The following is a 13,170-nucleotide window of genomic DNA, read 5'->3' as shown; positions in this document are numbered from 1 at the left end:
TCCTTACAAAATTTAGCATTCTTTTCTTAAATTTCAGCTTCTCTGGAAGCCAGTGATTCATGACTCTCAGAATTGGGGTTTATTGTTTGTTCAGAATACAAGACTTTAACAGCATATTGAGAAAGATTTGACAACATATCGCAAGACTGTCGTAAACCTTTGGAATGCTGAAGGCAAATGATAAAAAGTAGCACTAAATCTTCAATTTGGCTTCAGTAGAAGCTGAATTCCACTTTGGGGAAGGACGTGGATTTTTCAAGAGCCGGAGCTGCACTGGAGCTCCATCTCCCTCAGCTTCCCACCAGGCAGGAACAGACATTTGAGATTACGGGAAGAGGAAAATGGCTGGATGAGGAAGGTACTGATCAGCTGTTTGGCCACTTCTGAGCCAGCCTGTTTGGGTTTATTCCAGAAACCGGGGTGCTGTGGAGTTTGTGGTCAGACATCAGCTCCACGGCTGGGCCTGAGGGCCAGCGTCCAGCGGCGGCCATGGCCTGCAGGGTGGGCGGGGCCACCACCTGTCAGTCAGAAAAGGGCGGGAAAAGCCCTCAGGCATCCAAAGCAGCAGGAGCGGCCCTTGGCCAGCCCGGAGAGGAGGGAAAAGGCCTTGGCAGGTCAGGGAGGGTGGGAAAAACCACTGGTAGGTTAAGGAGAGTGGGAAAATCTCTCAGTTGGTCAGTCAGGATGGGAAAATCTCTCAGTTGGTCAGTCAGGATGGGAAAAATCTCTCAGTTGATCAATCCGGATCGGAAAAGCCCTCAGCTGGTCAGGAAGGGCGGGAAAAGCCTCAGCTGGTCAGAAAGGCCAGAAATGGCCTTTGGTCATTCTGGAATGGCAGGAAAAGTCCTTGGTCAATTGAGAAGAGTGGGAGAATCCCTTGGTTGGTCAGGAAGAGCAGGAAAAGCACTTGGTTGGTCTAGAAGAGTGGGAGAAGCTCCAAGTTGGTCAGGAAAAGCCCTCAGTCAGACATGGTGGGTGTAAAAAGCCCTCAGATGGCCAGGATGGGGTGTGCCAGCTCCTGCTCTTTATAAAGGGAGGGAGGAGCCCTAAGCTGGTCAGTCAGGAGGGGTGGGAAAACCTTGACTTTGGTTTCTACAGCAAATTTCTGCCTTTTCTCTGTCATCCTGTGGTTTGAGCTCTGGTCATGTGTTTTACGTCCAGCAAGCAGAAGAGCCATTTGCAATTTCTGTGATAACCTCTTTTTGTCTCTTTTTAACAGGGCTTCTTCCTTATCCAGAGAAGCCAAATTGACCTGCACTAGCCTTAATGGAGGAGCACAGTCTGTGTCCCACTGAAACTCCAGCTGGGAACAAGGCCAGAAAAACAAGTCTGGCTGCTCAGGAGAGCCACGTCCCCAGGTAAAAAATGTAAAAAATAGCACCTCCACTCTCTTTCTGTGGAATGGTTTAAGTAGGTAGGACACTATTGTGCCAAACAGGCTCATGCTGAAGGAGAAATATAATCCAATACAAAAACAAATGGGGTCTTGGATTGCAAATAGCATCTTCATTCCTTCAGATCTCTCCAAAAAGTCTGTGGCTACAGAAATACAGAAAACTGTGACAAACTGAGCTTACTGAATTACACCAACAAAAAACCCTTGTCAATTTTTAAAGAGCCTTTCTGCACACAGTACATCAGCCTCAGCAGCTAGAACAGTCTAGGAGTATTATGAAGGTATTTTAAGAAGGAAAGGATAATATTAACATTATTATTTGGAGGTTTCTTGGTCTCTGGCTCATGACTTCAGTGATACACAGGTCTGAGTTTAGGAGTGTGTTAGTTTCTTACACTGCAGATTTTCATTTGTAACTGTTTCTTTTGTGTATCTTGTTAGCTTGCTAAAGGTGCTAATATTAATATTTTGTGCCATTTATGTCGAAGATCTGTTCTCCTTCTGTATAGAAACAAGTATCCACTCTGCTGCAATGTATTAGAGGTGATCAGGCAAACCCTGTGAGCTGTGCAGCACCTTCCTTTTCTCTGCTCAGATGTCATTGTTAACTAAACCACAGTGAATTTTAAGTAGGCATACTTGGCCAGTATCATGTGTTTGCTTATTAAAATTCAGATAATCTCTGCAAAAAGAGAGAATATCAGCAGGGGGTACATGGAGACTTCCTGTCCTTTTCCTCCTATTTTGCATTTTAGATATTACATTTCCAATTTCTGTTGGCTAGCAGAAGAGAACTTGGGATTGGAACACAAACCTGGACTTGCAAATTCTGCAGCAAAGTCTGAAATACATCTGGAATATTAAGATAGTTACAGTGGACAGAATAAAATGAATAAGTAAAGCATTTATGAGTATCAAAGTAATGACATGATTTAGAATTCCTACCTATCTGTTCTTTCATCTGTCTGCCCATCCAGATTTTTATTGTCTTCAACACTTATTTTTGTTCTTCAGGAACTTTAAATTACTCTAAAAAATTATAATCTAGTTTCAGCAATGTGGAGAGAGTGTGGAAGCTGAGCTATAAAATGGAAGAAACATATTCAGCTGACAGAAGGGAGCTTTAAAGACAGCTCATTATTGTTTAAGGAGACTCTGCTTAATTTTAAAAATCATTCTAGCTGATTTGAGATAATTAATTTTATGTGGCATTCACTGGTATTGACTCATCTTTTCTCTGTGTGTTACTTAATGACAGAAATAGACTTTGCTGATAAAACTTTGAGCTAAAATAAGTTCCATGAATTCTTTAATTCCTACCTAGACTTAGGATAGTGCAGAGTACACTTGTAATTTTAAGGACAGCTGAAACGCTGGAGTCAGATTGCTTATGAAAATAAAAAGCATCTGTCATAACACTCAAACCAGCCTGGAGTTTTACTGTAAGGGATCTGCTGCAAGGCTGCTTTGTCTTTTTAGGTGAAAGATACAGATTTGATTCTTTCCATGGTGTGTCTGTTGAGACTGAGCCTTCATGTAATTAAAATCCTTAGCAGTTAGTTCAGGGCAGCAGATCAAAAGGTTAATGTGCAATGGTACAACAGGAAGTATTTGTAGTCTTGAACACTTTTTAAATTTATAGCATTTAAAAACAACTTTGCCAAAATCATGGCCAAAGCCAATATTACCTCATTTATAGTAAAACATTAATCATTAGTCACAAACCAGCCAGTTGGTCTAGAAGTTCAGCTGGTGAAAAATTTGATGGTTACAGGATTGAACAGAAATATACTTTAAATTGTGCCCTCTATTCATGCATTTGCAATGGAAAGGCAAAGGTATTAGGGAAACTGAGCAAAACAAAATTAAAAAATTAAAGTGCTCCTCCACATTTTTGAACCTAAAGTATGCTGTTAGCAATTTTGGCTCACATGATTTTTCTAAGAGTGGTGATGGTTGATAAAACTCAAAGTAGAACTAGATTTTATCAAATGATCTGTGTCGTTAATTCTCTTTGTTTCAGTTCTGAGGTTCTTGAAGCAATAGAAAATGTTATCCAAGGTGTACTTCAAAGCCTGGCCCAAAAAAAAGCACCTGTTCTCACAGTGGCCAACAGAGCAGACTGGAGGAACATAGAGTAAGTAGGAAACATTTAAAAATCCTGCCTTATATTAATACAAATGCCATGAATATGAATTTGATTATGTAACTTCCAGAAAAGTTAACCATACATAATCATTCTATAAGCATTAGGACCAAGAAATAATTTGAAAAGGTAATGGACAAATAAAAAGTAATGCTTAGTAACTACTCTGAACAGGCATCATCATGTATTAAGTAATAGCAGACCACAGCACAAAGGGAAATGTAAAACTACTGTAACAGGGGTTGGAAAGGAAAGGGAGGTCCTATAAACAATCCTTTTCTGGAAGCACTAGAAGTCAGAAATGATAGGTTGTGTAAGAGTGAAAAAACCTGGTTTAGGCTGGAAGAAATTACTGGCAATTCTGTTCTTCAAAGCCTTTGAGTGCTTCCTACTTTCTTTTCCTCTGCTTTTCCTCATGGTATCATATTTCTTAAAATGATAGTGATAAACTTATCCTTTTATTCTTCAAAGAAGATGGATCTCACCTCTCCCTGCTGTGTTTCTTACCTGTGTGTTGTGCTAAGTTCACTACCAGCAAAATAAAGCAAACCAAGCTTCCAGTACATTATCTAAATTTCAGATCTTCTGCCAGCTGACCTAGACAGGATCAGAGAAAAAGAAACCTATCCTCCTTTATAGCACAGTCTGTGATTTGTAGAAGTTGCTTGTGCAACAGTATTCTTCCAAGGAGTTAATTTAAACTGAAAATCATTAAACCTAGGAGATTAGCTGATTTCTACATTACATTAGCAAAAGAATAAAGGAAACACAAATCTGTCTCTGGCCTTGTAAGAGCTTTGGACATCAGTGGGTTAAAGGATATTCAGATTGATAAGATTGCAGAGGTGCTTGTAAATGGACACATTACAAACACTTAAGGTTGAGGAAGCACAGCAAACTTGGTGGAATACTCATTTAATGAGAACAATAAACTTCTGCCAATCAAAAAACCTGAGGGGCCTGAAGGTAATCAGTTAACTGAAAAGCTTGTAGGTTCCACGGAATTTAATGGTTTGTGTCTTGATAGTTTGACAAAAATGTTTCACTCAGATGTCTGTAAAATTAAAATACTCTTACAAAGTTTTGCAATTTTTGGCAGTCTTTGGGGAAATGGCATTCCATGCTAGAAAAACAAATGTGAGCTGTTAGTTACCATCTGAACACATATGGGGGAAAATGTTCAAATTAAAACGAGTTAAGATCACAGTATGTTAAAAATAAGAGTCATCAATCACATCAAAAAGAGCAGAACCATTATTTCTGGTGGAGAAGTGTAATCTCAGGTATGCCTTACAGAAACTACCCTGCTGGAGTAAGCGCAGTCCTGGGAAGAACGGGAGAGGTCCAGGTTTAACCTGAGGGTAATTCAGGGGACTCTTGATTACAGTGTTCCTCCTTTTCAGTTACAATGTCGGGAGCAGGCCCGCGAAAAGCACAAATAACTTTAAAATGTTGCAACACAAAGGCAATAAAGTTACTTTAAAGCTGTCGGGCAGATGCCACACGGGCTGTCCCCGTAGGGTTGTGCAGCGTGCGCGCTCTGCCACCCAAAGGACGCACGGAGCAAAACCTCGCACAAACGAATTTGGAAACACGATGTGGTTTGGGATAAAATTATAGCCATTAAACCAGCAGCACTTCTAAATGTACCTACGAAACCCTGAAATGAAAAAAAATGCTTTAAAGGCAGGATCATAAGGCACTAAATTACTTTCAAGTAAAATAATGAAGTGTCCTTAAGAAAATAACTGAGTCTTTTGGTGAAATGTGCACCTTCAGATGTGGAATGGTGAAACATGAAATACTGGAGCTCATTTAGGTTAAACAACTGTTTAGAGAGCAGGATACACTCCCTTTTTGTTTCCAACACTTAGAATACAATTAAGTTATCCTGATAATAATTTAAGGGCATAATCTATAATATTATTGTATTTTGAAATAGTAACAGTTTTTCATACAGTCTACATCAGGAAGTCACTTGTGTCAGATGATTTTTATTTTAATTATGATTCAGATTTTTTCTTCTCATTTCTTCTTTGTTTTCATACTAAGTAATTACTGAGGGTGATATATTAACAGTTCTAAACATGTATAAAATCCTTTTCTTCTGTTTCTGTCTGGAAACTTCTCTACTTTATACTTTAATTCAGTCTTGGAGCATCTTCCTGAGAAAGTTTTTCCTGCCTTTTTCCTTTGGCTACTCCAAGCCCACCCAAGCTGATGATTTCTGTGCTGACTCTGAAAATAGCACTGCTGCATTTGGTCATAGGAAAGGGGTTTCTGAGTCTGGGTTACCTTGCAGAGGACAATTCACCTGTGCTTAGGGAGTTTGCAGTTTATTGTGTTTGTTTGCATTATGTCAGATTTAAAGATTCTGTAGGTCTACAGATGGTACCAGGTTGTACTACTAAACTAATAAGAAGTGACTGCCCTCAATCAGCAAGAAGATTTGGTAAGTGGAGTTCTTGGATTTTTCTTCTTTTCCCCCTTTAGTTCTCAAGTTCTTAAATAACATAAAAAAAAAAATAATTATGCACTACAATTTGAAGTGTGTGGCTGATATAAGTTGATACTATGACCAGCCTTTCAGCTTTTCTCTTCTTTTCTCTATTCAATTATAATGAGTGACAGTGAAATTAATACAATATTCTTAGAGTTTCTCCCTTCCCTTCATGGATATCAACTAAAGGCATATTTAATAAGTCTTAATGTAAAAACATCAAAAAACTTCACCCTTCTTCAAAAAGCTGGCCAGGAAAGGAATCTTGGAATACAGACAATAAGCTCATTTCTTTTTCTAACTCAGTCATTTCATTTCTTGGCCTGACATTGGTGTGTACATTCCCTCACTTAACCCCCTCATATTCTTTCTCATTATGCTAGGAGTTAATGAGTCTATTGAATAGTACAATCTCTCTGTATTTTCACAGTACATTTCTAACTTTTATTTATGGGACACAAATATGATCTTATATAAAGACTAATTATTGTATACACATTTCTGAAAATAGATAGAATATTTTGTAAAATGTATTTTTTTCAGCTCTGATGCTCAAAATATTATCAATGATCTATAAGATGGTGCAGAGCAACACTTATGCAACTAAAAGGTAATGGAGTCTATTTCTGCAATTTCAAATAAAGCTGTGTTTTAAGTATGTTTTTGTGAAAATCAACCTGCAGGATACAAACCTGCAGGATTCTTGTACACAGAATGCTTTAGGTTTATCTGATTAACCATGTTCTTTATAAAATTCTCGTGGGCCTGCAGCTGTTTCAGTATTATAATTACAAATATGATATTTTGTCTTGATAGAGATATATATTATTCAGATACTCTCCTGTTTGGTAGCCAAAGTGTTGTGGACCAAATAATCAATGACATTTCTTGCATGCTTAAGATACCTCGGAGAAGTCTACACGTGGTAAGTGGCTTCTTTTCAATATTTTTGTCATTATTTCCAAATCTTATTAAACTGATTAAACTACAAGGGGAAATATCACAAAAAGTTGTCAGCTAGAATTAAAGAATTAAAATAAAAAGCCTCATTGGTGCTAATGAAACCTAGTTATGGTTTATTGCGGCATTCAAAAGGTTTTTTCTTCACAGAAAATTCAGAGTTTGCTTTTCCCAAATGGTTTGGGACAAACTGCCAGCTAAAATCACAGGGGCTTTTGTTGTCATCTAGAGAAGGCAATGCTTAAACTTCAGAGGGCAAGACACCTGTTTAAAAACTTCTACACAAATGAACTGATAATTTGGGGGTTAAATGAAAACTTTTAGTGCATCAGAACTGTGACTACCTGCAAATTGACTCATATCTCATATCTCACAAGGGTTCCTTCATATCTAAAATTATTTTTTGTAAGTCCTTATGTTTATGAGGGCAAAACATTGCTTAGTTAATTTGATGGCAGTGAATCATTGCTTAGTACCAGTGGGAATTCTTTTCAGAGATTTCTTGCTTTGTCTGTGCAATATAGTTACTTCCTATTTACTCTGTACAACTTTTATTTTTCCCAGCTGTCTACAACTAAAGGTTTTGTTGCTGGTAATTTAAGTTACACTGAGGAAGATGGTACAAAAGTGAATTGTACCTGCAGTGCAACAGTATGTATTATAAACCACCAACACAATCCATAGCATCTGCCTGTACCAGATAACCTGCACTCCTTGTAGCTCAGGTTACAGTGTACATTTATTACACAAACCCCTGCTTTTGACAAATTGAGGCATTACAACCTGAGTGAATAAAAGAGATTAAAATATTGCTGAACTGGATTGTAATTCTGAAGTTCAGACTCTGGATTGTAATTCTGAGCCAGATCCACCAGGAATAAATCTTTGAATATGGTTTTCAGCACTATCTTCTGCCATGGGACCCTTGCAGAGGAAGGTGCATATATTACATATCTTAGGCTTTATATTACAGTGTTCTGTGAAATGAGTGCTCTTGAAGCAAAGAATGCTGGGCACTCTGAACATACAGCATTTACAGCATTTCTGTCACAGCAGATTGAATTCTGGCAGAGAGAGAAAACAAGTCAAAATTGGTTTAAGGGGATGAGATTCAACTGACCTAGTCCTGAAAGATTTTCTACAGCAGTGCAGAGAATGAAAGCAGAAATAAACCTCAGACTTGGTGACTACTGTCACAATTTTCTGAAAAGTGTGTTCATTGTAAGCCTTACTTGGTCATTTCAAATTTGAAGGGTAACCTTAACTGCCCATTACACTTTGTTTGTAAGCATTCAATCCCCTGTTACTGTTCTCCATATTTTTATGTGCTGAGTTGTTCCACCCTGGCACTGGGGTGATTTACAGTCAGGAGTTAAAACAGACCACACACTTCCATATATGCATTCTCTTTGACCAAGTTCTTCCCCCAGTTCCTGTTTTCTCATCCATATGCTTGCCAGATTCAGCCAATCCTAACTGAAGATGTAAAATAAACATCACCATGTCTTCAAGTTGTTGCCCCAAAATACTCATAAAATCAGGTTAGAGGCCAGCAACAGTATTAATTTAATGGTCTTACAAAAAGAATGTTTAAATGTTTTAAGTCTGTATTAAATTTGCAATCTTCACACCAAGCAGACTTTTTTTCTGGCTAAGACAGATAAAACATTAATCAAGGTATTATCATCTCCATCATGCCCATAGCATGAACAATTTTCTGCAACAGTGGCACAAATACTTTTGAAAAGCATCTTGTTAAGACAGGGGGACTCCCAGACCACTACACAATAGTGCATATAAACGGTTGAACACACTTGTAAAGAGGTGAAAATGTCAGAACTGATCTTGCTTATAGAGGAGGAATGGTGGTTTCAGGATGAAATTGTGTCCTTCATTACCTAATGTTGTTATTTTAAAATATATAATTTTCTCAATTGAAAATGATTAATCTCATTTTTGTTGTTTTAGGCAGTCACCGTGCCATCTAATGTTCAAGGAATTAAAAGTATCCTTTGAGCAAGAACTCTAATCATAGACAAAAAAAGAAAGTAAAAACAAGAAATATTCCAAGTTAAACAACATTCTGGTAATTTTTGCTTTCCTTGTTGGCTCTGAAATTGAGTCATGATCACTGCTCTTGGCTCCAGAACAGGTATTTTAGAGCAGTTAATTTTAATTGATTGGTGTGATGGATCATTTTACACACAGCTGGCCTTAACACAAAAGATTTATCCTCACATGCCAAATTTATATTAATTGTAGAAAAAGATGCAACTTTCCAGAGACTCCTGGATGATGACTTCTTCAGTAAAGTGTCCCCATGTATCATGATCACGGTATGCACCTTGTGTTTCATATCCTCCACCTCCACCTAATTTAAGGAGTACTTTAGCATTGTAGAGCTGCTCAAACTAGGGCAGAAGGCCATTATAAATTTAATATGAAACATATTTAACAATAATTGTTAAAATTTAATTATCCTCATAGAAATATGAAATACATGCTCTAAAGGCTTATTTCCTCCAAACATCTCCTTAGAGCTTGGTAGCTTATCAGCTTCCTGTGCTGCTGCAAAGTTGCTGCTCAGTCTCAGAAAGGCTCAGCTGTTGAGTGACCTTTTGTCCTTCAGGACCTGAGGTTTTGCAAACCCAAATGAAACAGAATTGGCTGATTTTGGACTGTACTGACAGAGCTATGGAGCCAGGGGAATTAACATGAATGTGCAAATGAAATATGCATACAATGAGGAAAAAACATTTCGCCATTCCTAAGAGAGATAAGCACTTCCATTCTGCTATGCCACAAATGGTCCAGCTTCAGTCAGTCATAGCAAGAACTTGTTTTATATTGTTCCATTAGTGCCATAAATATTAGTTTAAGATAAAAAAGTTGCCTTCTTACACCAGGCTATGCAGACACCAGGGTACCTCTGTGTATGAACTCCCAGACTTTACAAATCAACTCCTTGAGCAGAGGAATGCCTGATGCTCCTGCAGTGCCCATAATCCAGAACACCTGCCCAGCTGCTCCCAGCCTGGCCCTCCCTCTGCACAAAGCCAAAATAGGAGCATAGAACTTTCCCTGCAAACAGCTGCTGGAGAAATGTTTCTGCCAGCATTTTGTTTGTTTGCTTGCTTTCAAATGGCAAATATAAACACATATGTAGCCAGATGTTGTTTCAGTTAATATAAAACCTTCTGCTTTTCTTTATTTCTTTAGGGAAGAGGCATACCAGATCTTAATACACGCCTTTTGGTCAGGAAGCTGTGGGATTCTTTTCAAATTCCTATTTTCACCCTTATGGATGCAGATCCACATGGTAAATCTGTAGAGGCTCAAAGGCATAAAAGGAAAGCAAAATTTGTTTAGAATGTCCTTTCTCACTCTTAGGGGAAGGTTCTGAAGGTTCAGAAATCCAACACAATCAGAAGGTGATGTATCTACATTGATCCCACCTGAAATTAGGGAGATTACTGCAAAGTGAGAGGCAGCTGCTCAAAGAAATGGTATTAGGAGATATGAATTACACAGGATAAGAAGACACTTTTAATAAGAGATGCTGGACAATGTGTAAAAGAGCTGATTATTCTTGGGTTTGAATTGACTGCACACAGATAGTGTGAAACATTTAACTACATGAAGGTGACATGCTGAGATTCTGATTGTTTTGACATAATCTAAAAATATATCTGAAACCATAAGAACCTCACTAATCATAAAGCCATAACTGTTGTGCCATAAAACTGATTTTTTAAACAGTATCTTTAAGCACGCCCACTGTGCAGACAGACAGACACTTGACTTTTGCTATTCTACAACCCAGGTGTAGAAATAATGTGCGTCTACAAATATGGATCTGTGGTGAGTATATTTTCCCCCTTCAAATACCTTGTTTTATAGCCCAGCCTGGAAGCTGGAATGCATGAAATGCTACAGCTTTGTCAGAATGTCTGCTTCCTTTTACCATTTTGATTCAACACAAAGAGGTGATTTTTAGGCCTTGTGTGTCTGCAGAAACAGCTTCTTCCTGCAACAAAAAGAAACTGGATAGTAATGCCAGGTGTTTGATTTAACCACATTTCACAGTTTTTCTCTGCTGCACAGGCAGTTTTCAGACAGTCCCAATAGGAAAGTGTTCACCATTTAGATTTGTTTCTGCCTTAGAGGAGGAACAAAGGCTGGAGGGACCTTGGGAGCAGGAGAACCCAAATGTGAGATGGGTGATTTCCACAAAATAATGTTATATTGGTAAAGATTTTATTCTGGCCTGAGAATTTGCTTAGGGATACTTGTGTAATGTGGAACATCATGGAAGAAGTAAAGAGGAACAAGGAAATATTATCCTGTTAGATGAGTGCAGACAAGGTATGGACACACTGCATGGATGGCAGGCAGATATAGGCGAAGGCAGAGGGCAGGATGGGTGAACTGTTCAGCAGAGAAATGGAAAAAGAGCATCCCAAGTTAAACTACAGATCACTGAATGTTACAGTGACCTTTCTTCTTTTAGTCAATGTCCTTTGAGGCCCACCATCTCACCGTTCCCTCTGTCAAGTGGCTTGGTCTCCTTCCATCTGATCTCGAGAGGTGAGTTATTTCCTCAGAAGAAACAGAACATCCTTCTGCTTCACAGACAGGAAATGCAGTTTTACTACACAAAAATCCATTTAAATCCATTACTCTTTCCAGGCATTAGTTTGGCTTAATATAAGGAAATAAGATGGACAAATATATTTTTAAGTGTGTGAGAAAATGTAATAGTTTTATTTTCTTTGTAGATTAAACATATGCAAAGATGCCTTGATTCCATTTACAAAGCAAGATGAAAATAAATTAGCAAGTATTAAGAGGAGACCTTACATTGCTTGTCAGCCACTGTGGAAAAAAGAGGTTTGTATAAAGCTACTGTTTTCTATTTCTTACTCCCCACAGGACAGGTCCTATATCTGACAAGCTCTTAGGATAGCAGAACCAGCCAGGCTTTGTAGCCCTAAAAGAAGGCAAGACTGAGAAAACCTGGGATGTTTCTCTGAGCCACTTTACAGCTCTACATGCACATACAATGAGGGGATGGAATTTTCTTACTTAACTTCCTACACACATTAATTTTTCCTCTTTTTTTCCCCCTTTTAGCTGGAAATTATGGCAGCATCTAAACTGAAGGCTGAAATTCAAGTTTTAACTACTGTCTCAGCAGATTACCTGTCCAGAGTCTATTTACCAAACAAACTGCAGTTTGGTGGATGGCTGTGAATGCTGCTCTGCAAATGAAATGTTTTTCTAGATATTGATTTAATTTGACTGCACTTAAGGAAAAAAGAAGTGCAGAGACAAAGGAGTACCTGCCAGTTTCTCGTTTAGTTTCTTTATCTCTGTACCTAGAGTATAATCTTTTCTTTTCCTTTGTTCAAACTATGAGTAATTATGATTTTTGCAGACTATTGCTACTTCCATTCTGTGGTTTCTGCTGTGAAAAATGCCATATGCAATAGTAGACATAGAAAAGATAATGAAATATGTTCTTTCTGGCTAGAAAAATGTGAAGGTCAAAAACGTATCCAGGTATTGGTTTGCCTTCTGTCTTAAAGCACTGCATAATGTTGTACCAAGCTTTTTGTATTTGAAGGGAGTGAAAGACTTGATTAAGAATTTATTATATGTTCCACTTTTTGGGAATTATTTTAGGTTTTGTGTTTACTGTAAATTCGGACTTAAAAGCCAGAAATAATTCCTGATTACTGCATATCTCAAGCAGCTACAAAACTCCCAGCAAATTACTATTTGTCTTCAATGAACAAATAAGAAAGTGGATGTAACTGATTAAGAATTTAATAAACAATCCTGTGAATAATGCACATCATAACAGAATCCATTGTTCATTTCTATATTTCATTGGCTGTAAAACAGTAAAGAGAAGCAGAAAACTGTGGTGATTAAAGTGTACATTAATTTTTATGTGAGAGAGTCAAGCTGACTGCATAGAAAATGCCTCCAAAACTGATCTCACAGCCATCAGCATGGATCTTATAGACGATATTTTCAGTAGATTTATTTAGTTGGGTTTTTTACAGCTGCCCCACCCGTATTAAACGTGAATGAAACGCCCGGCTCGGCCCCGCCCCCGGCTCGGCCCCGCCCCCGGCTCGGCCCCGCCCCCGGCTCGGCCCC

General features: G+C 38.3%; 1 protein-coding gene across 1 annotated transcript; it reads left to right on the top strand.

Annotated features, from left to right (window-relative positions):
* The first annotated feature begins 1,266 nt into the window (after window positions 1-1,266).
* On the top strand, window positions 1,267-12,303 carry SPO11 (SPO11 initiator of meiotic double stranded breaks). Its single transcript, XM_036395765.1, has 13 exons — window positions 1,267-1,358; window positions 3,420-3,533; window positions 5,906-5,994; window positions 6,586-6,652; window positions 6,859-6,967; window positions 7,567-7,653; window positions 8,971-9,007; window positions 9,229-9,338; window positions 10,222-10,321; window positions 10,826-10,863; window positions 11,513-11,589; window positions 11,781-11,892; window positions 12,136-12,303. The coding sequence occupies exons 1-13, from the start codon at window positions 1,267-1,269 to the stop codon at window positions 12,253-12,255; spliced, it is 1,152 nt and encodes a 383-aa protein (XP_036251658.1). The 3' UTR covers window positions 12,256-12,303.
* Window positions 12,304-13,170: the final 867 nt, after the last annotated feature.

This window comes from Molothrus ater, chromosome 17, assembly GCF_012460135.2.
Source record: "Molothrus ater isolate BHLD 08-10-18 breed brown headed cowbird chromosome 17, BPBGC_Mater_1.1, whole genome shotgun sequence".
NCBI classification, from domain to species: domain Eukaryota; kingdom Metazoa; phylum Chordata; class Aves; order Passeriformes; family Icteridae; genus Molothrus; species Molothrus ater.
Note: the sequence above shows the minus strand (reverse complement) of the source record. Positions and strands in the feature narration are given on the sequence as shown.